The following is a 23,706-nucleotide window of genomic DNA, read 5'->3' as shown; positions in this document are numbered from 1 at the left end:
TTAGTTTTGGTTGACAAAGGTTTAGGTAGCATCTAGTACCAACATAATATACCTAAAAATTTAGAAAATATGTTGACTATCATTATAGCTAACAATTGACCGCCATTATATAATTTGACGCTAGATTACTCATTGTTGGACTTTATTAGCTTATTCTATATAATTGCGATTTCGTTGAATAACTGGGATTTTCTCCCGAATGCGTTTGGTCGAGCCGGCTTCTTCGTTCGAGTGTATATTTTTTCTTAAGGAATTTGTGTCGTGTGCGTTTATGAAATAGTAACTGTTATTATTCTGAGAATATATTGACTCCAATTGTGTTTTCGTTGGTGTATTTTATGTATTTTGTGTGCTACAATAGAGAAAAGAGTTAAACAAAAAGAGAACTTGCGAAATCTATGAATTTGCGTTTGCAATGATTGTAATCATACTAATTGTTGATTGGACGTAAAAGATCACAGTATCTGCAAGGTATAAGGTCAGGCGGGGCAAGTGCGCTGACGGGGTAAGTGCACCTACCCTAAAAAAATCGAAAACTATTGATGTTATACAATTACCGCAATCTTATATCTATGCTACTAACTGAAATACAGGTCCACTAAAAAACATAAATGGCTATGTTCATTTTAATACGATTTATTCGCCATTTTATTTTAAGTGTCATTTAGACCTGTAAACAGAGATGACACCGTGAAAGATAACATCAAATATTTCAAGATATTTAACATATTTCTGTAAACCAATAAGGTGAATACATAGTTTAAACCTTTTATTTTAACTTCCTGTTTGAATTTTATTTATATATACTAAAATAAAGGATTTTTTAGCAATGCGAAAAAATGTACAATCGGCCAAGTTCACGCTCGACCACCCTAAGGGTGAAAATAACTTGGCAAAAAAATTTTACTACGTTTGGGAGGTGGGGCTTGGGATCAATTGCATAGATCGATATTAGTCGTTGGCCTGCTGGCTACTTGCAATGACGTTACGTAACACCACCGAACCGCTGCTGAGTGTATAATAGAAAACGAAATTAAAATTGATGCGCGCACGTCTATGCTATGACGATAATTCCTATACTTGTAAGATGCATATCGTCGGCTTAAAGAACGTATTAACAAAAGTTTTATAGTTTGGAGACAATCGCGATTTACAGTGTTTTTATTGTTGAATTTTTGGCATTATCTATTAATAAATGAGAAACGACATTACGTTAGTTATTTTATATTATATTATGTGTCTGATTACCTTCTTTTTATGTTTTAACAAACCAAAGTTTATGTTGTATTCAAAAATATTAATTTTAAACCAATGTCTGTCATATATTTTGTCACAACTGTATTTTGTAAGTAAATTATGATTAGCTACTTTTTTAAGCCGTTTTGTTTTAGTTTTTGGTCTCTTTAAACCCATAGTCTATAATTATATTATTAATTAAATTTAATGGCTGCATATTATGATTGAATTTTGAATCGTAAAAATAAAACAGTTCAGTTTATTCAATTCGTTCAGTTTATTCGATTCATATTATAATCATAAATCATAGTTAATAGATTTCATTATTTGAATTATTATGTTGTTTAATTTCAAAAACTTAGACGATAACATTTTATTCCAATCTCTGTATTTACAAATATGTAATATTGACCTAAAATAATTAGCTTCTTGGAGATACCGATTTTTTTTAATTTTCCTCTTAATGATCTATTTTTATCTTAAATATGAATAGTTTTTTACTTAAAAACGAAATACCTTGTTTCCATCCAAATTTGAACTAGTTAACTTTTTGAAGTAGTTAATTGGACTATTTATCGGTATGCAACGATTATTATTTATTGAATTTGAGGCGAGTTTAAAGATTTTATGTGCAGGCGGTAATTTACTTTTATTAGAGTAATATTGAAAGGCCAACATTTTTATTGCTGCAGATGTTGTTTGAAAAATATAAATATTTCACATAAAAATGGTTTGTTAAAAAGCGCATTTTTATGAATGTTTGTATTGACGCCGGTTTTACGTGGACGCATTTATCGTTAAACTGAGTATATTGTTATGCTATTGAATTTCGAGGCATTTAAAGATTATAAGTTGATTGATGATGCATTGATTTGAATTCTTATTTCAGTAATATTTGCAAGGCTAACATTTTATTGCTGCACATGTCCACTTTGTAAACTTTAGTTACTTTCTTTAGCCAATTATTTAGTTTTCGCTCAGTTAAAACTCAAAGCCTATAATTAATTTACAGTTATTGAATTTATTATTGGATTTAATAGCTGCATATTATGATTGAATTTTTAAATTGTAAAATTTACTTAAATAGTTCAGTTTATTTAATATTTTCAATCGAATGATTGATAACAATGATTTATGATTATGTGAATACATAATCATAAATCATTGTTATTCATTTCATTATTAGAAATTGATATTTTTTCTCCAAATTCTTTATGCTTTTTTTGAACATTTTATTTACTTTTTAAAGGAAATATCCGCTTTTTGTATGGGCGCTGGTTTTTTGTTTCGAATAAATTCCAACCAACCTCAAACTTATTGAATAATAATGTGCCAAAAATTTGTAACTTGGAGTCATTACAATAATAATTTTAGAGCCTTCATTTATAAGAAAAATAAGAAAGAAATGTCATGGCTGAGTAATTCATACAAATCATTTCACGATTCGTCAAAAGATATAACTACCTGTTTTTTTTTGACATAAGTAAGTATTATTATTATCATTTGCGGATATAAAGGGAAAATTTAAAAAAATAAGAAAATTAGACAAACATGTTATTCGCAGTAATTATTTTCAGAGATAGCTAAACAAGATTTTTGATTACTTAACTTTTTTTGGGATGCCTTCCAAATGTAATGACATTTACATTTGCAAAGGGTTCATTTTAAGTGTAATATTTAAATTAAATAAAATTTTTAAAATCTCACTATGAAATCTTTCAAATAAAATGATTTATTTCAATAGGCTCGTATTGTGAACCAGTCGATGAGGCTCACGCACACATCGCTACGCTATATATTATCGAAAGTTAAAATATAATATAGCAGATAATATATTTGCAATAGCAACAAATAATGAGATACACATGTAAAATGAAATTTCGTAGAAAGGCCATGTAAATAAAACACATTTTTTGTTACTTCAGTGATATGATTTATTTGTATTCATTACAAGTTTGACACGCTGAGCAGGCAGGTTGAGTTGAGGGTGCGCACTGGATCAGTCAGCGATGGAGCTCTCATCCGCATCCTAGTGTATCCATCGAGAGACGGTGGTTCTCTGTAATACAATTAATTACTAAAATCTATTATTATAATAATTTTTTTACGTAATGACTACAGTGCCAACACAATAAAATTTATATGGGAGCAGAACGCCTGTGCGGTCGACACAAAATACGTGGGTTAAGTACGAAATAATCCATATTAAGTAAAAAAAAAAAATCTGATCTATTTTCCATAATTGCACACATTTTATTGAGATAAAAATTCCAAATTGCATTTAATCGGATTGTAATTCTACTTTAATTTAAGTGCTACATATTATATTGTTATAAAAGAAACAATAATAACAGAAACCTCTGGGTAGAACTTAAACGTCTATAAATGGATCTTACAAATGCGCCGATATAGTTGATTACTCTAGTAAGAAATCATAATACCACTACTTAAAATCTTTAAACTCATCTAAATTCAATAAAGAATGGAAGCCGCTTTCCGATAAAGGCATCGACGTGGAACGGGGGTTAATAAAAACATAAAAAATTTCGTGCTCTAACAAAGACCCTTTTTATGTGAAATATTTACACTTTTTAAACTGCACATGTGCAGCAATAAAAGTGTTGGCCTTGCAATATTACTGTAATAAAACAAATTACCGCCTATACATGAATTATTGAAACTCGTCTATATTTTTGGCATCAAATAATAATTATTAATAATGGGGACAGAATTTCGGGCGTTGTGACTTTTTTAAATTGGAAATTTTCTCCTTATCTCTTAAATATTAATATTTTTTAAGTTATCAAAGAACCTCTTTATCCTCTTAATAACAATTGTATTTTTTAAGTGCCAATGAACACTAAAGATTATTTTTCAAAACGACATCCCAAATCGAATGAGCTATCAATCATATGTTTTGGAATACACAAATTGACACCTTTTTGAGCTTATTGACTGGACTAAAAGTCTTACCGGCCTGTCATAATATCTTCCCAACATTAAACTAGTGATTACTATTAAAACTCGACGGTAAAAGTTACGCTAAATGCTACTGCTGTTTTAATATCAAAAACTCTGAATTCTTAACTGAAGTCAAGAAAAGATAGGTAACACCTATAACTATAGTAAGCATACCCGCCGAAGTAGTTTATTTTTGCATTGAGTACTTTTTAGTTTTTCAATTATAAATTTTTAAAATATTTTTACATTACATTATACGTAAAGCAACTTAAATAACATACTACAAAGATTACTATAAGTTTGATTAATAGCACTATGTAAATTTTTTGGCAAAAAAAAAATCACCAATGACAGTAATCATATTTGACCCTACGATAGATAGGATATTTAAGGATTAATATAAAGTATAATAAGTAGCATATTGAAGTCTGTTTTTCACAATTAAAGGTATAAGTATTCATCAAAACTCAATAATATTATAATTACTTATATTTAAAAGAGATTAAAAAGGAGATGGTTTATATTGGCTTTGAATATAATTAATTATGATGACCAATAATTTAAAAAAAGCCATAAACCGCGATTTTCTCAAAACGAAAATATTAATTATTAGTTCTCTGCGCTGACGATCTTTTTCCCACGCATATTAACGTCTACTAGTTAAAATTTATATTAAAATATTTATCGAGTATAGTATGACTGATTTACTTACCGTAAGATTTAATTCACGGAATATATAATCCATGGTGCAGTAGTCACAGGACAGGTAGGCGACTAAGTAGGCAAGCTTCCAGTAAACGAACATAAGTCTACGTAGTGGCAAGATATCGATGGCCGTAAACGAAAAAATAATTGTGAGCAAAATGTTACTCAATCGTTGCGTGCGCGTCGTCAATCAGTAAAATACAACTATAGTAAATAATAAGAGTTATCTGCTGTTCCTTTCGCACATCTCCAAAACTGTCGTAATTGGTGAAATATGAGACAGGGGCGTGTCTAAATATCTCGGGACATTAGACCGGTCAAGCAAAATGTATTTGGAAGTGTACTAGCACGAACTTGGCCGATTGTACCTAAAAATTGTCGAGTAGGGCAAGTGCGCCACAGTTAATAGTCGTATGGCGCACTTGCCCCTGATCCATATATAACCAACCGTTTTTGAGAATAAGTTTTACTAATATGAATTGTTATTATTAAAATGTTATACTTAACAGCAGAATTTTTTTACTCAAGGTATTTTGTTTGGAGCCGACTTAAATAAAAGGGCGTATTAGTTAATTCGCTTCTACAAAAAAAAAACTGAAATACCTTGGTCTAGAGCAACCTTACGTGAATAGGTTGCAACTGTTCGATCAGGCGCGTTATCTGGATATAATGCAGCTAAAACATATCAAATGTCATCTGGCCAAATTCTAAGTAATTGAGTTATAACGCATTCAAAACTGTTAATTCCTACATTTTTGTAAGATTTTTTTAGTTTTTAGAAATAAAATGGATTTTACCATTTTTTTATTCCAACATATCCGCACACAAAACTCTAATATAGCAAAAATTTTATATAGCAAAAAAAAATCTAAAATGTTTTGAAGCCCTGATTTACATATATATAGCGCACTTACCCCGAATTTGATTTGACAGCCATAGTTTGTTATAATATTGAGTGATTAAAAATTATCCAAGAGCAATGCTAGTAAAACTTATTTGTCTATGGACTAAAATGAGTGTTTTCTTTATAATGTTTCATATTGGCGTTTTTTTTTTACACAGGCGCACTTACCCAATTTCCGGAGGCAAGTGCGCCTACTACCATTTTTTACTTTGAGCAAAATATTATTAATTTATGGTCCAATTTCCTTGAATGGCTATAGGTTGTTATCACAAAATACCAAATATTCTTAAATTAATAAAATTACATTCTTAAGTCAGCACAAAAAGAAATTATTTTGCATTGAATCCAGCTATGAAAATTTTATGGCGCACTTCCCCCGACTGACCTTAATACTGTTGAAATTCTATATAAAATTGGAAATAAATATTTTGTAATAATATTTTTTTTATTACATAAAGGGAATAATTTAAAATTGTAGACGTTTTACATTATGTTTTTATTTTACTCAAATAAAAACATTATTTTTTACCTGGGTAAGATTTATGGTCAGTAATTTTTATCGATAATCATTTTACGATCGAATAGAATGTCCCTAGAGACGAGCAGCTTTATAGTAAGTTGGCAGCCCACTTTTTATCCGTAACATTGGTAGAAAATCTTATCTATACTGTATTCATGTATGTGTTTGTGTGTGAGCTCTGCCTTTTATTACGTAGTTTAATTACTCTACACCCATCTATATTTACATTTTACTCTATGCTCTTCACTACTGTGAACTGTCAAAACAGCACTACATGTGTGTGCAAAGATTTTTTTTATCAATTAGAAATTAAGCGTATTTCCATTAATTATTATGAATGTGACAGCAAATACATTACAATACCATTTTTAAGTGTATATTATGATCAGTGACGAATATAGTATTAGAAACACAATATAAACATCACTCACTATGTATAGCTTCCAAAAAATCAGTGATATACGTGCTACAATCAACGGGACCAAGATAAAAAATAATTTAGCTTATACTTCATCAGGAATACCTTCTTTAGACCATGTGATAGGTGTATATCACATACTTATCTTTGAAAAATTACAGTCAACGTTGCCAAAATTCTATCTTGTTTTTGTTTTCAGGTGGCGGTTTACCATCAGGTAGCGTCTTTGTTGTGGGTAAGTACAAAATTTTACTGTCTTTAAGTCGAAACAATATATTAGTTATACAATAATTCATAATTTATTTTAGAGGAAGATGTATTGGGCAACTATAGTAGAATCCTAGTTAAATATTTCTTAGCTGAAGGTATTGCAAGTAATCATGCACTATTAATAGCATCTGCAGATGATGAAGGTCTTGAAATTGTAAGTATTTTGACTGGATGTTATTCAAAAAAGTATCTACTTTAGTATATACTAAACCCCTCCTTCATAGACATTATTTGTCTAAGGATGGATCATTACTGTGATAACAAGTCTGTTTCTCAGTGGTGACATAATGGCAACCTTCGCAGTGTGTAGACATAAGCCCGTTGAGATTGGCTAATATTGAGATACAACTTGAATCTAGTTGGCTGTCAGATAAACAAAGCTGAACAAACAGCAAGCTGTCAGTTCTTAACTCTTAATTAGCCAATTATAATGATATATGATGTTATTTAATTCCTAGCTGTAGTTATATCAAAGTAAACTTTTCAGGTAAAAGAACTGCCTCAACCATGTGCCGCACCTCCTGACGATGACATTACCAATGAACCCATCCAGCCCAATACAGACAAAATGAAGATAGCATGGAGATACGAAGGTCTTAGACAAGTTGAGTCGTCATTCGGCAGCAACACCAATTTTGGACATCATTTTGATTTGAGCAAGCACATAGATGCCGACACTATCAAAAATAGTAATATCACATATTGCCAATTAGAATCTGATCAGGAAAATGTTGAAGGTATATACAAGATCTTTTATTGATAATTGAATTATGTCCTCTGGAGGAAATGATGGTGGTTGTTCTCTTTGTTATTATAGAAATAGTCACTTTTAAAGTTTATCATTCATTTTCTGTTAACTTACATAAACATAAGTAACAATGTCCAAAAGTTATTTAATTTATTCATAAGCACATTTTTGATGAAGCATAAGTTTTTTAAATAATAATTATTCATTTGCAGGATTTAGAAATAACATGTATCATAAACTTCTTTGTACAATAAGGGATAATGTCTCAAAAGAGGAATTCAAAAAGAAAAATATGCTTCGCATAAGTATACATTCACTTGGTTCACCTATTTGGATGTCTATGGACAGTGAACAAAATATAAATGCAAGTACTTACGGGCAAGATTTAATAAAGTTCATGTATTGTTTAAGAGTTATTCTGAGAGATACTAATGCCATTGCATTTGTTACTATACCTGCACATTTGTTTGATGTAAGTATATGGTAGAAGAGATTTACAATCAAATATTTGTGTATAATTTATTAAATTTATATAACATACAAATAAACTTATTTCCAGGATGACCACATTATGAGAAGAGTTCTATATTCAGTGGATAATGCAGTCAGAATTGAATCATTTGCAGGATCAAGTCGTGAAACAAATCCTGTGTACAAAGACTATCATGGATTGTTCCACATAACAAAACTCTCCTCATTATATTCACTAGTGCCTTTCATACCTCCAAGTCTCGATCTTGCGTTTAAGTTGAAAAGGAAGAAGTTTCTTATACAAAAACTGCATATTCCTCCAGGTAACAAAAATTTGTGTGCATTTATCATACCTATGATGTCAATAGCCAGCTTAAGTTTTTAGTCTGATTTCCATACTATGCCAAATGTGTTAATATATTCAATTGCTATTTCAGTATTTGAATAATTTTTTGACTTCTATTGTACCTATATATCTATACTATATACCATTGTTTATATGTGACACTTTTAAAGCATTGGTTATCCGCTATAACCTACCATCAGGGCATGATTTATTCATTTATTAATACAAGTGCTAAAAAACAATTATAAGTAAAAAGTTCTTTATGCAAATTTTATTGCTAATTAATATGCCCTAGAATAGTTAACAGAACTAGAAAATAAAAGCTATCTAGTAGTACTGCATTTCATTAAAATTTTATGTTGTATTTCAGAGCTGGAAGAAACAAGTGAAAGAGAACAAGATGATATTACAGCCGTCCCATCTGTTAATTGTGGTGGTTTTAAGAAGAGCCAAATAGACTTTTAATCTTTTAGCATTTGATTATACTGTGCCTACAGCATCTTTGCTGGGAATACTAAATAAATTAATTTTGTTATGATCTATATTTTTGTATAAAGATTTTTTTCATTTATTAGGGATAACAAACAATAGTACATTATATTTTTTTAACAGTTTTTTACAGTTTAACAGATTTTATATAATGGTTGGGGTAATTTGTTAATCCTTAGTTAAATATTAAAGTTAGTAAACAAGTTTTGATCTACTTATATTAGATGTAACATAAGTTGCCAGTAACAATTTGAAGAAAGTCAAATTCGTTAATTTCGTCATAAACGGCGTAATGACGTATCAGAATCTCCATAAGTATTACATTGTATATAGAAACATTGCTTTTTTTCCGATGGAAGAATATAATTCTCTCATTAAGTACTTATATAAAATGTTTTATAAGCCTTTTTTATCAACTTACCTTATACAGTATATACCAAATTTTGGTGTTCAATATCCCAAATTTAAATTGAATTGTACTTTCAAGTAAACCACTACTCTATTATATGTAATAAGGTTCTATTATATCATCTAGCATGTCCTTAAATGAGTTAAAAAGCCCTACTTAATTTAAAATTAACGCTCATATTTAAACAGCGCTGGTATCATTCAACATGTTGTAACTTCGTTGATATCCAAAACGATAAAATCTCTATGCAGAGTACCAACTTTATATTCATATCCACTTCAAATAAAGCATTTGTAATACAAACCAATACCTGGTGCGTTAATTTTAAACAAAACTACCTTAATTATTAGTCACCCCACCTGCCCAGCAGAGCGTATCTCCCTAAAACGAACGAATGTTTTCATGCCATCGTCTATTCACACATTAATAAAAGCGTTGCGCTCTGATCGGTCACTCTCAGTTTTTTATTAAAATTGTTCATATGATTGGGAGCAAAATATTGAAATTAAAAATGTGCAGAACTGGTTCGAGTGCTAAAGTGGTGTTTGGTTGTTTTAACGCAGTGTTTTTTGTAAGTATTTCACTTTATAATTGAAAAGTTAAGTACATAAAATAAAGAATATATTTCATAACTTAGAGTATATTTGGGTACGTTATCTGGGTAGGGGCTTACTGCGGTATTTTGTGATATGTTAGCACCATCCACCGTCGTGTTATTCAACTAGATTTAAACAATACACTACTCTTACCTGATGCCTCTTTCGTCACAATTTTAGACATGTGGTTTCCTCGAAGTAGTGTGTGGATTCCTGCTACTATGCGATTCAAAAAGAATCCTTCTATCAAGATTACTAGCGACGCCTGAAGGAAGTTTAACGCACCCGCCATTTTACTACCTAGCCTTAGCTTTATTGGCTGCGGGCCTTGTGATGTGTGCAACCGGCGCTCTTGGATGTTGGGCTGCGTATATACCGGGATATGTAATCCTGACAATAGTAAGTTCGATTTCATTATTACTAACTTAGGAAAATACAGTAAATACTTCTTCAAATAAAGAAGTGCGATATTTACGTACCTACTGCGAATATTCCCTGACACGTATGTTTGACAAAAATATAATGACTGTATTTTTACAAGTTTGTGCGTTGGTAGATGGAAATAATGACAGTAAACCATGTCCCTAAACGGCTGTTTTTCTCTTATACAATAATAGCAAAATAATTATTTTATTCATTTTTTGATTGCGCGAAATTGAATGCGGAATAAAGTTACGAATAGGAAATGTACTGATGAAGGAAAGTGAGAATTGAATAATAGCACGTCTAACGTATTGCATTCCAGTATTTCCTGGTGGTTCTGTCGCTGTTGCTGTGCGAATGCGCCGGCGGTATAATAGCGGCAATTTGGCCTCGTTGTCTCGGACTGCAGAACGCCCGCGGCGGCGCTGTCGGTGCATTGCAAACCTATTACGCTGTACCTGACTATGAACAGTTCACGGCGTCTGTGGACCTTGCACAAACAGAGGTATTAAGATTATATTAAGAAATGTTAGATTTTTGTGTAAACGTTTGTAGGTACATCCAGCGTTGCCGACATTAAGTTCTAAAGTACTTGCGTATACCGGAAGATACTATGATAAAGACTATAATTTACTAATGAACTCTAGTATTTTTTTAATTCAGGGATGAAACTTTCAAATAGATTAATGCAATAGCCTTTTCGAACTTATTAAAGCAAATCGAATGTCTATCGTCTAAAACAATATGGTTACACGCTATATGGCCTACAGGGTTGCCAGTATTTGAGATAATTACAAAATCCAACTGTGTTTTTACGCTTGGTAGGTTGTCTTATTGGATATTCCAATGGGAAACTTATTTAAACTCTCCTGCACTGAATATTCAATATTATATCAGGGAACATGCAACCTTATTCTTAGTATTTTTGTGGCTTTCAGTTGAGATGCTGTGGGATTACAGACGCCAGGAACTATGACATGTCCATCTGGCAGCTTCGAAGGTTAGGTCCCCGGGGTATGTCGGTGCCGCTAAGCTGCTGCGTACAAGACGAGCAAAACATCTCGTATCTCAACCCGATGCCGCTCAACGCTTCCCGTTGTCAAGACATTCAGCCAAATCCCACATACAGATACGTGCCTGTGAGTAAGATTACAGATTACCATAATGATTAAAAATGAATGTCTAAAATTTTTTAGTTTTGCACAAGTTTTACTGTAAATGACTTGTAAAATCACATTTGGTTCTGATGGTATTGGACAATATTATTTAATGCTCTTCACGTAGCAATATGATGGTCAGTTTACGACTTTGTTACAGGGATGCTTGGGGAAATTAGAAGATTGGTACCAACAACAGTATTTGGCATTGATGTTGAGCGCATTTATATTTGCTTTAATCAAAATCGGAATCTTGCTGAGCACCGTATTTTCTTGCATACGTATTAGGAAAACGAGACAAGTCGTCCATTCCATAACATTCAAGCGCTCAGACAATAAAATGAATGAAAATATGTACGATAATGGAGCTCACGACGAACCCATAACGGCGAAGTACATTCAGCCCAACAACTTTTACAGTCCCAGAGTGCGCAACCCGTGGATATTCTCGAACAGGCCGAATGAGATGGTATGAGAATTAGCAGCGGAGATAAATGCTTTAGAGAGAAAACTGGAGAAGTTTTCCGACTGTCTGTATAGACACCAGGCGGACTCGATTATGTGGTGATACTATGTTTCCAATGTTATGTAAAGCAATGTATATTGACTGCACTCGTGCCATAACGTACGCCCATTGTATGCTATTTATAGACATCCTCGCTAATTGCTTATTCTCTGAAGTGTTTACTCCGTCGGTTTTATTTTTCTGTAATCTTAAGAAACACATGACTGAATATTGTTATTTGATAAATAAAAGGATCCAAGAAATTAAACTCCATGTTTAATATGCAATATTATTTTCAAAAGAACATTCAAAAATTGGTCCTAAAGTTAAAACATTGTTAACAATGGTTCTGGAATGTTCCTATCATTTACAATAATTGTTTAGGTGTCATACAAGAGAGCAAAACTTTTCGTAAAGTATAAACAAACATATTACATTATGTTCACATCGGATTCACTACATATTAGTACAATAAAATTATCCAGAACACCTTAAAGTTGTTTAACAACTATTCTGTAAATTATTTACAAATTTAAGAACTATGTACGAATTTGTGTATATGGAAATATATAGGTCGATACCTAAAATACATAAGTCAAAAACGTGTTCCTCAAATGAAATTAACATCACATATTCGTAAAAAACATACTAAAATGAAACCAACAGCCTATTTACTCCAGAATCCCTCAAACTAAAATGATACAATGAGATCCTTAACAATAACGACAATCTATTTATAATAATATAATTGATGCTATATTACCTATTGACCATTGAGACCAACATCACAGTATAATCTACTATTTATCTTAGGTACAGGAATGATTTCAATATATCCCTACTTAAAACACAGTTGAACTACAATAAAATAAAAAAGATCGGATTATTCCCAGGCGGATACCAGCGTCACTCGTAGCTCCCATACTACATCTACACTAATAAACTTTCTTACACCAAACATCTCTCTCACTGAAAGAGCTGACTGGGCCGACATTTAACCTCGCCTGCAACACTATTTGGTTCTGTTGAAAATAACTTGCAACGGATCATAAAGATCAATCCAGTTTACGTTATTCCACGTGTATCGACACATAACTCGACCGCTTTAGGAAGTAGATGAGTGGTTTGAGGTTCGACCGTCGAATTTAATATATTTGATTACGCGTCATTTTTATAAATTTTATTTTTCCATACTCCTCTATATGAACTTTAATCACTAACCCCCTTATTCATAAACGTTTTTTATCTAAGGACGAAGTAAAGCTGTGATAACAAGCTTGTTTCTCAGTGCCCAACGGCACTGAGAAATAGACATAGGGCCGTTGTGATTGGCTATTATTGTTGTATCTCAATATTAGCCAATCACAACGGCCATATGTCTACGCACTGAGAAGACTGCCATGCCGTCAACATTGAGAAACAGACTTGTTATCACAGCTTTACTTGGTCGTTCGATAAAAAACGTCTATGAATAAGGGGGTAAATCTCCCACTCCTATTCGCGTAGTGCTTAAAAAGAGGTACAAATTTTCTTCTTTCTTGTATTGATATATAAGAATATAGGCAGGTAGGCGTGGAGATTTCAATACGATTGTTATGCAGTATTGACATCGTCAGATTCAGTGGCATAACAATAAGGTGGTAGGACGAGAAAAATGGCATAAACCAATGATGACCCAGGGTGACAGCGACTTTCTATGACATACAGATTCTAAACGGTGACGGATGTTTATTCATTCATGTGTCGGATCACTCAGCTATAATAATGTAACCACCTTCCTTCCCCCCGCTCGTGTCCAGGCACTGGGAAGATATCTGTTAACTGGATTTCCATCACATAAAAAGGGTCCATCCGAATAAATTTGTCCCGACCCACAACATTATAGTCATGTCCCTGGTCAGATTAGAGAAATACGATTCTATTCAGCCACTTAGTTCGAAGTCCACCTCTCGATAACATTGTTTTTTTTATGTCGAAATACATACAAGATCATATTGTATGCGCATTGGCTATCAGCAGTCGAGTTATGCACCAAACACTAATGCGGTTAACCACTAGATTATACGGATTACATAAAAATAATAAATCTGCGTGAAAAACATGCGATGATTGACGTATGTAAAGATAATAAATAAGTTACTACACCAAAAATCAATACTGTACAAATGCGAAAACATATTGCCCCAATTTGAATGTTTGCATAAATAAATTTACTAACGAGTAAATAAAAATATGAAATGTCTTTTGTGCTTCTCTTCAATTACATCATATTAGCTACAATATAATCTGCAATAAATATACTTTAGCCTACTTTCAGCTAAATTAAAAATTACGTTATAATAGAAGAAAATAGAATGTCAGCTTTATGGATATCCTCGAGACTCGATATTTCACTCTAACTGATCCTACCATATTACAAAAAAATATTAAAATATTTACAAAGAATAATTAACAGTAGTAAAAACTATAAACACTACGAAATGGATATTTTGACAATAAACAGTCTACAAACAATGTGGTCCAAAACATTAAGAGACTTCAAAAGGATTCCGTAACTAACGCATATAATTATAATTATGCCGCTAGCCAAAAACTGGCCCTGTTAAATTCTGTTTGAAAACTTTGGTCATAGTTATTTTACATTGGTCATAAGTTTGTTTCAGTTGAAAATTCAAATTTCAACCCTTTGCCCACGTAGAAGTATAATTGACTACACGACAGGTCAATTAACAAGCACAAATAGTTATTAGAAATTCGCATCTGGTAAGTTAAATTTATGACTACTTTAAAGAATGTCATTCAAAAATGAATTATCTAAGGAGTTGAGTAGCTCCTGCGCGGTGAGGTTGCTAGCGTCCGTGGAAGGCATGTTGTCGAGGAAGTCCAGGTTAAAGTCTGCAGTTTGTCCCGCGAAGGAAGACGGATTATGGAGTGACGGGAACGAGTGTTGCGACCCATTACTGTTCTGTGTCTGCATGGGCCCATTTTGCGACATCATGGAATTTTGCATGGAACTGTTTTGGGCATGTATGGGACCGGTCTGGCCTTGCATGGAAGTGTTCTGCATGGGGCTGCCTTGGTGAGAGGCCATGCCACCCATGCCACCCGGCTGCATTGACATGCTTTGTGATTGACTCATGTGAATATTCGGTATCTGAAAAATAATATCATACCATGTTTACCTACTGTATATATAGGTTCATAAACAAGAAAAACTTAAATGTAAACAAAGCTATACACTTACTTGTCCTTGTACACTCATCATTTGATTTTGCTGCATAATTAGGTGTGACATTGGTGTCTGTTGATTCGATGACCTTGAAATATAAAGATATTAAACTTCTGAACAAAAAGAACATACTAACGCAGGAAAAATTGTGTGTGAGATAAATTGAATATAAATTACCTTTGTTGTTGATGCTGCATTAAATGCTGTTGCTGAAGTCGCACTTGCTGCAACTGCATTTGCTGTTGTTGTTGCTGTGTCATGCCTCCGCCCATTGTGGTCATGCCAAAACCTTCACAATCAAGAAATTTATATAGACTCGTCCTGATTCAAGCTATACAGATCCTATATTAATATCCATCATCAACCTGCATAAAAATGTAAACATTGACTTTTATATCCCTTGGGATATGGCGATGGTCCCTAACCGAGCATATACAGAATAAATCGTACCACCAGCAGATTTAGTGTATACCTTTACCATTTTAGAAAAAATAAAATATCATCATTACTATGACTGAAAAACACGCGATACATAAAGATAAATGTAAAATAATTCATTTATGACGCGATGTCGTAAGCATCCATATGCTATAGGTAATTTAGATAGTCACTGACTAACTAAATAGCTGCTACTCACTACGCTTCACTTATGTTCCGTGTATTCTATGTACAGCGGTGTATAAATGTGATATAATATGCCAAGATAAATATAAGTAAAAATTCCAACCTTGATGATGATGTGGGAACTGCTGCCTAGAAGCAGCTTGTTGCTGCATGAGAACATGGCGCCACTCCGGTGAGTATTGCCGGGCGTGTTGCGGGAAAGGCCGTGGCTGCGCGGCGGGGGGTCGCCTTGCTGTGACGCCGGGGCCCATGCCCCCCACGTTCCCCACGCCGGGTACGGGCGAAGCGCCCACGAAGCGCGCCTTGTACTCTGGCGGCGGCGGGCGCAAGTGTTGCTGCTGTGCGCGCAGCATCTGTTGCTGTTGTTGCTGCAGCATCTTTGCTTGCTGCTCGCGCGATATGCCTGCAGCTGCCACTCCTATGAGTTATGATTATTGGTGTAAATTCCTTTTTTTCTTTTTTGTGTTATCCTATTTAACTACAACAGCGACATTTAAATCCAATCTTGGCCAATTATAATGAAATTTGTTATCATAGTTACAAAAGTAATCTAGAATTGACAAAATCCACATTATACCCAGAAATTGATATCACATTTGAACGAAATATAAAAATTCATTCATACCCAGCGGTGGCTGTCCCGGCGCGGCGGCCGCTTGCTGCTGCGGCGCGCCGGCGGGCCGCGCCCGCATCGCCTGCGAGAAGTTGATGCTCTGCGACTGCGATACGGAATATGTGTCACATCCGGTCCCTGGAACAACGTAACCTCGGGTTTATCCCACCGAAAAAAGTGCGTCTTTAAATTACATCACGGTTAGATCATAGACTAATATATAATACTGGAAATAGACTGGCAACTCTCAGTTTGAAATTTCATAACGTTGAGCGACATCTGGACGCCATACAGGGAAATAAAATAAATATACCTATGCATGTATATGCATATATAGGTTTCTAACTTTCAAAATAATATATTTAATTCTATGTCGACCCATCGGTAGAAAAAGTCGTAATTGTAAAACACTGGTTCTTAGTAACAATTTTTGGAATATAATATGCTGTTATGTAAACAACAAATTAGGAATTTGTTTTATTAAGTGTCAGAATCAGTGTTTTGCAGATAAACTTTGTTCTACGTATGGGTCGAAATGTAATGGTTTGACCCAATTCAAAGATAAATAATACAATAGTATATTTTAAACTAATTTATTTCTTTTACACATTTATTAATACATTGTCTGATGTTCCGGGACATTATGTAAAATGTTTTACAAACAACACTACACTGATATAAATAGTTCAATTTCTTATAGAGAGCCTATCTAATGTATGTCACTAACACTTACACTAACACAGTCAATAGGTATTTCTTAAATACGGAAGAACTGAAGCTCAATTCAACGTAAATATACAACAAAAAACAAAAATCACAAGAAAATGCGCACGAGTATACAAATTTACCGACAGAAAAATATCTTATGACGTTTACTAGAAGTTGCTATTGTTTGTTAGCAGTAAACTACTATAAAATACTAAAAATATTGCTATTCGTCCAAATTTATTTTAAAATTATAAGTATTGTAGATAACTTTTATAGGAAGTAATAAAATTTATTTTTAAAGCATAACTGCTTGTTTAGTTCTAGCTTAAATAAAAAAATACCAGAATTATCAAAATTTATACGTACTAAAACTAACATATAATGAACTAGTCACACTGAGAAAAGATATTAAGAAATTAGTGCCATGTATAGGGGAGAGATGGCGCTTATTCTAAAAAAAAATAATTAGTTCGAAGTTACCAGGGCATGGGTTAGATAAGATAATATGCTAAACAATAGCACATGTGTACCTACTCCGTACTTACGGTATGTACTTGAAATTTAATACATATAATAATATAGATGTCGGTTGGGACACGTGCAATAAAGACTTTCTGATGCTACCGACTTAGGACGTCAGTCCCAGTCGCCCTGGTTCACTTCCAAAATGTGCCAGTATTACGTTTAGAGAGTAGTCAGTAAAGTGGAAACATACTCCTGAATACACGGTGACTACTACGCAGGTATGTTTGTTGGCCCACTAAATAATGCTCCTCGATTTATTTCATGGATCCTTACTCTTCCAAAAAATGTCCCGATTTAGTTTCGGGTAGATAATGCAACGTTAAGGCAAGGGCTAGCTGGCTCATAAACAGTACTAATACAACTCAGAACTTTAATTTAGAAAATTCTGATGGTATTGCGCTAGCCGTCCTGAGAAATATAAAATTAGACATCAATATTGATCAATAATTTTATATACTTATTTCGTCCAAAAAAATATAAAATTTTAATTTATTTTAATATAAATAATATATTTAGCGATACCGTCTATTACGTCGTTGTCACTAGTGAGTATTGAATGTACGTATTATATTCCTAGACGCTCAGCAAACACGAATTTAATATGTAGGTACCCGAACAAAGAAAACTAAACCGCACGTAAACTACAAGCGTGGAAATTAATATTTAACAATATAACTTTTACAAACAATATTTTATTAAATATCACATGCGTGCCAATAGTACATACTTGATAGCGCAAAGTTAACATTATCTTCAGTGCGAAATCGATTGCTAGTGAAAGCATGTCGTTTAGCGCGGTTTTTAAAGGCCATGTAAAAAGTCAGTATGTTTTTTTTTCTAACACTACATTGTAATACACAAAATAACAGAACATAATTTTAAGCCCTAAATTTATCTTACACTTAACATCGGAATGTTTGCCGGCAAACATGACAGCTACATGGCATTACGCGTGTCACCTTATTATGTAGTATATAAGGTTATATTCCCGTGACACACGTAAATGTCATGTAGCTGTCATGTTTGCCGGCAAACATTCCGATGCTTCATGGAAATTATCATTAAATATGTAGTCTAAATAGAGTTTCGGAGATACTGGCATGCTCTATGGTATTTTATACTGGTTTTTTATATTAATTTGATTCATAATTTGCATAGCTTATAACCTAGTTTCGTTTTTTAAGTTTTAAGTATTTGCAGGATTATAAAATATAAATATCTCGATGAAATTAATTTCTTACTTATAATAATTTTGTAAAATTCGCGTATTTACATACTTAAATACTTACCTGTAGATATTCGCTATACTGTTCAGTTTGCAATAATAATACGTAGGCAGTTGTTGGAAATCCAGTAAAACAACATCCAATTGTGTTACTTTAATTAATGTTAAATAATTCTAAAATGTAGATATCCATTTTTTCCGGCCATATAATAAAATTCTTGCGATGGCTCTACAAACTTCCGTCATCGTGATCCATAGTTTCAGGTATTTTAACCGACTACAAAAAAAGGAGGAGCTTCTCAATGCGACGTGTTTTTTTTATGAGTGCCACCTCAGAATTCAGTTATCTGGCTTACCTAGATTTTAATTAGGTACCGAGTCCAAAATTGGTAACCAGTATATAGCAATTTTTTTTAGTTCATAGTCGTTTTTGAAGTCGGTTACATATTTTATTGTACAATTTGTATACATACATGCTATAGGATCAAAACAATGTTCAAAACCTTAAATATAAGTAGGTAAGTTATGTATTCAATGCAAAAATATATTTTATTAGTAAACACAGTGTGTGATTGTTGGAAGGAGCTCGAGTGAGATGTAAGTAGGCGCAATAAACACGTCAATCTAATGTGATCCTCATCCGAGGTGCGCGACTTGGCGCATTCTCGCAGATCGTCAACCTCGGCCGCGGCCCGCACGGCCCCGCGCTCCCCGCCTACCCATATCCACTCTAAACACACTGTAGCAACAGCGACAACCAATTTATGTTAAACGCGTGCCATATCACTTAATGCAACCGTACAAAGATGATATTGGAATAATTTTATTTCGAACTAACGTCGACTCTGTATCCTCTATTACTCCTAACTAGTACATATGAATGTGAATATTTCATCCACGGCGCATGTGCATGGAAAATAAACAAAGCTTATTTCTTTTATTATTATTATAATCAGACATAATTGTATTAGAATTCTTTGATAACTGTTTGTTAGCTTTAAATTATATCAGTGTGTTTATTGAAATGATTTATCAATCCATTCAACGAGTTATCGTTTATAAATAACCGGCCGGAATTGAATCATCATTTTGGCGTATCATTAGCGTGACTGCAGTCGATGTGTTTGAGAAAGCGATACACGTGTATTGAAATATCTTTGACACATTTGTTTTCACATTCACTAAAAAAACTTTATAATTAGTGATTATTACGTAAAATAAGTTATTTTTGGTTTCGTATAGGTGAGGGATTTACACACTGCGAAAGTTATATTAAAAATAAAACATAAGCCATTTCTTAGTTGTTATGTTGCTTTTGAAAGATAATGTGAACAAACAAACATCACGTCGGCAGGTAGCTAACCCATGGGCGCACCGACCAGGAGGTATAGAGTACACGCTTACTAGAAATTGTATTCCAATGACGTAACGTAACGTAGGGGGGCTTCGGTTCCGGTAACTACGGATTCCAGCTACAAAAGCGCTGCAAAACGACAAGTAAAAACTAAATGTATTTATTTTACTTGTTTTGCCTTATTCATTGTTTTACAGAAAAATCGTAAAATCATCACTTACGCTGGAAAAACATTAATTGGCCATGATCTTTGCCATTCAATCAAGTTAACAAATGGCTAAGATTCGTGGCTATCGTTAAACGTGATCAGTAATCCAACCTGTTTCTTCTAATAGCAGAAAATATTCGTTTGTTTTCACCTTGATGAAGTAATGCTCCATTAAATAGGTAAACGTTATTTAATCAATAAGGTAAAATACGGCAAGTTTTAAATTATTAGGTATATTATCGTGGCATCGGATCGTTTGACTCAGTAACAAGTACTTTGCCGTGTTATACTAACGCCTCATAAAAAGAAACTCCAATGGATGAAAATTAATAAGTTCTTACGAATTTTGTTTAATATAAGAGAAAAAATATAATATTTTCGTGCCCGGTAATACGACCATGCCGTCAGTAACGTGTCCTACGTTTTTAAAAGATAAAATCTACCTATACTATTATATAAAACTGAAAAGATTGTTTGTTTGAACGCGCTAACTACTACTGGTGTTATTTAAAAAAATCTTTTAGAGTTGGATAGCCCATTTATCAAGGTGGGCTATGGGCTATATAACATCGCGCTATCATCAATAGGAGCGGAGCATTAACGAAAAATGTTGCAACAATTTCAAGTCCCCCGCTGCACCTGTCTGCCTGTGTGAGCACGATAAACTCAAAAACTGCCTAACGGATTTCGATTGAACTTGGTATGAAGACAGTTTGAGACCCTGGAAAAGACATAGGATACTTTCTGTCCTGGGAAAATATATAGCGCTATTTTTATACCCGAAAAATCTCTCACGACGGTGAAGCCACGAACAAAAGCTAATACTTATATAATAAAATATGTAACATTTATTCAGGTGTACATAATATTATATAACAATCGACACACCTACTTGGATATGAAAATTTGTAAGTATTTTACATTTCTTTTATCTTGGTGTATACTAACTTGTGGCACAATATTTACACTAACGTTGTCATCTGTAGGATTATTTTTAATTTATGTATTGTAGGTACATTACCTTGGTGATGCTGAGGAGAAGGCGTGCCCTGGTGCTGGAAACTGGCGTACATGCCCTGCTGGGCCGCTACCGACACATGTCCGCCGCCCCCCGACCCGCTCACCTGCATGTGCTGCGCCGCTGACACCTGTTGTCATTAATATGGTCAGAAGAATACATCAAGGTCAAAAAATTGTGTTATTTCGATTTATACTGGACCACAACACATACATAGAAAAAGGCATTTATTGTTGCGAATTGGCTACTATAAACTATTTACAAACATTCACGATTATTACACCATACTTTAGAAATGACGTGACGGCGTGAGAGGCTGATTCTAAACTTAAAAAAAAATATGTCAGTTACAACAGTTGTTCCGGCAAAAACAGGAATTCATCATACTAATAGTTACGTATTTGATTTAATTTAAGTATAAAACAAATTCATTGATTTTGCTAATAACTAACTCTGAAATGAAGAATTTATATTATAGGCGACGCCATTTCAAGTCAACGAAAATCTCAAACATTTAGATGATGTATTATATTCTTTGGGGCGCCCCTCGGACTCCTTTTCAACAAGAACAATACGTTGTAAGAAAGACTATTTAAGAATAACTTTATGATGGCAAGAAAACAGGATCAAAATGAAAATTAGGAAAACATATACTAGATAAAATTTATCAAGTGCCGAGAAGTAACGTAATATTATTCTATATAATAGGAAAATATTTGATTACGTACGTAATTTAAAAGTATAATTGCGTACAAGAACACATAATACAGATGCGACGTTATACATTTTTTTAAAAAGCAGTTACGAATATCGAGCAAGAACAGAATTACGTAAAACAAAAATGTTGTCGGCGTTATATAACCGCTTACACGTACATTTTTATATATCTTTGATAATATCATTACGATATACCTACCTACTACGTAACGTAATACAAACTACAATTCCACGATTAGTTTGATTGCGTATTAAAAATTTTACAATTGATTCAATATGGGCATTTGACTCGTAATACTCGTCATTGTTAATCCGATAAGCAATTATCACATACCCACTTATATTTGCATATAAAGCAACCGAACAGGTTACTAACCAATGAGAAGATTCACTAACGATGAATGCATTAGCTGGGACAATTCGGCATTATTTTATTGAGGTTTTATAGCCAACAGAAATACACACATTGAAGTATCGATTAGCGGTGTAGCCATCCATCGATCATTAGGTGTATTTGTGACGACATAAAGAGGTGACAGATGCCATTCGGACCGCGGCGAGGTGAACACATCATCACTCCGGTGCGACTGTCGGCGACTCGACGACACAAACCTGTTCCGAACACAAACGACCACGCACCGGTCTGCGTACACCCGCGATTTTGTTACACTCTATCAATGTAATGCACACGTTACACTAACCGATGAATGCTACTACACATAGGCGAACCAATAGCAACCGAAGAAGCCGTTTTGTCTCTGTGCGATGATCGTACTTGTTGCTTATGCCAATAATATGTAATGATTGCCTCTAAACCTCAAGGATTTCTCAAGATTACAAAGTAATAACAAACATTAATTGTACGACTTCGCTGTACTGGCTTAGAAACTTGATTACATAATACATAATATATTCTAGTGTAACATAATTAATTATCACTTAACGCCCCAAGATGTTTTTCTTTGCAAACATAGCTCGTCGATGAATAGTTGTTCGTTTCCCATGAGGCTGTGCGACCTAAATAACGTGCTAACCCGTTAAGCCGTATACCTGCTATTGTTGAACGAGATCTAACGGCACCTCTTATCACCCTTTAAATCGTCTTTAGAGTCACCCGAGCCTTTTTTTTATCAAAAAAGGAGCGCAATAATAATATGCTGTTAGGTTTATGAAACCTGCACCAAAATGAATCGAATATACTGGCACAACAATACTTTAATCTTACACATTATACATATGTATGATAGATGTATTATAAAACGATGTAGCGATCGCATTACTTCATAAAATCGAATATGTTTTGGACAGCAAAAATCACACTCAATTC

At 33.5% G+C, this 23,706-nt stretch overlaps 3 protein-coding genes across 6 annotated transcripts; 2 read left to right on the top strand and 1 right to left on the bottom strand.

Moving 5' to 3' along the window:
- Positions 1 to 6,547: 6,547 nt before the first annotated feature.
- LOC115445835 (elongator complex protein 4) lies at positions 6,548 to 9,135 on the top strand. Of its 2 annotated transcripts, none has more exons than XM_037445453.1 (7): positions 6,548 to 6,602; positions 6,944 to 6,979; positions 7,053 to 7,168; positions 7,502 to 7,751; positions 7,975 to 8,234; positions 8,322 to 8,556; positions 8,950 to 9,135. In XM_037445453.1, the coding sequence occupies exons 1-7, from the start codon at positions 6,563 to 6,565 to the stop codon at positions 9,042 to 9,044; spliced, it is 1,032 nt and encodes a 343-aa protein (XP_037301350.1). In that variant the 5' UTR covers positions 6,548 to 6,562; the 3' UTR covers positions 9,045 to 9,135. The 2 variants fall into 2 exon arrangements, with proteins under 2 accessions (XP_037301350.1, XP_030028158.1); XM_030172298.2 differs by lacking the exon at positions 6,548 to 6,602 and adding an exon at positions 6,604 to 6,870.
- Positions 9,136 to 9,950: 815 nt separating this feature from the next.
- LOC119191562 (tetraspanin-9-like) lies at positions 9,951 to 12,301 on the top strand. Its single transcript, XM_037445454.1, has 4 exons — positions 9,951 to 10,472; positions 10,819 to 11,001; positions 11,435 to 11,635; positions 11,814 to 12,301. The coding sequence occupies exons 1-4, from the start codon at positions 10,407 to 10,409 to the stop codon at positions 12,126 to 12,128; spliced, it is 765 nt and encodes a 254-aa protein (XP_037301351.1). The 5' UTR covers positions 9,951 to 10,406; the 3' UTR covers positions 12,129 to 12,301.
- Positions 12,302 to 12,417: 116 nt separating this feature from the next.
- On the bottom strand, positions 12,418 to 23,056 carry LOC119191561 (histone-lysine N-methyltransferase 2D-like). 3 transcript variants are annotated; one of them, XM_037445450.1, is made up of 7 exons: positions 22,845 to 23,056; positions 21,666 to 21,792; positions 16,637 to 16,762; positions 16,115 to 16,429; positions 15,565 to 15,676; positions 15,403 to 15,475; positions 12,418 to 15,312 (listed from the first exon to the last, which is right to left on the bottom strand). In XM_037445450.1, the coding sequence occupies exons 1-7, from the start codon at positions 22,875 to 22,877 to the stop codon at positions 14,944 to 14,946; spliced, it is 1,155 nt and encodes a 384-aa protein (XP_037301347.1). In that variant the 5' UTR covers positions 22,878 to 23,056; the 3' UTR covers positions 12,418 to 14,943. The 3 variants fall into 3 exon arrangements, with proteins under 3 accessions (XP_037301347.1, XP_037301348.1, XP_037301349.1); XM_037445451.1 differs by lacking the exon at positions 22,845 to 23,056 and adding an exon at positions 22,756 to 22,837; XM_037445452.1 differs by lacking the exon at positions 22,845 to 23,056 and adding an exon at positions 22,579 to 22,668.
- Between the last annotated feature and the right edge of the window lie 650 nt (positions 23,057 to 23,706).

This window comes from Manduca sexta, unplaced genomic scaffold, assembly GCF_014839805.1.
Source record: "Manduca sexta isolate Smith_Timp_Sample1 unplaced genomic scaffold, JHU_Msex_v1.0 HiC_scaffold_1650, whole genome shotgun sequence".
Lineage (NCBI taxonomy): Eukaryota > Metazoa > Arthropoda > Insecta > Lepidoptera > Sphingidae > Manduca > Manduca sexta.
This window is presented reverse-complemented; position numbering and strand designations above follow the sequence as displayed.

Coding starts and splice junctions, on each gene's coding strand:
- LOC115445835 (XM_030172298.2), top strand. CDS start 6,759: ATGTATAGCTTCCAAAAAATCAGTGATATACGTGCTACAATCAACGGG. Junction 7,169..7,501: donor ATGATGAAGGTCTTGAAATT/GTAAGTATTTTG, acceptor TAAACTTTTCAG/GTAAAAGAACTGCCTCAACC. Junction 7,752..7,974: donor TGATCAGGAAAATGTTGAAG/GTATATACAAGA, acceptor ATTCATTTGCAG/GATTTAGAAATAACATGTAT.
- LOC119191562 (XM_037445454.1), top strand. CDS start 10,407: ATGTGTGCAACCGGCGCTCTTGGATGTTGGGCTGCGTATATACCGGGA. Junction 10,473..10,818: donor GATATGTAATCCTGACAATA/GTAAGTTCGATT, acceptor ATTGCATTCCAG/TATTTCCTGGTGGTTCTGTC. Junction 11,002..11,434: donor TGGACCTTGCACAAACAGAG/GTATTAAGATTA, acceptor TGTGGCTTTCAG/TTGAGATGCTGTGGGATTAC.
- LOC119191561 (XM_037445450.1), bottom strand. CDS start 22,877: ATGGATGGCTACACCGCTAATCGATACTTCAAT. Junction 16,430..16,636: donor GCCGGGACAGCCACCGCTGG/GTATGAATGAAT, acceptor CATAACTCATAG/GAGTGGCAGCTGCAGGCATA. Junction 15,476..15,564: donor ATGCAGCATCAACAACAAAG/GTAATTTATATT, acceptor TTATATTTCAAG/GTCATCGAATCAACAGACAC.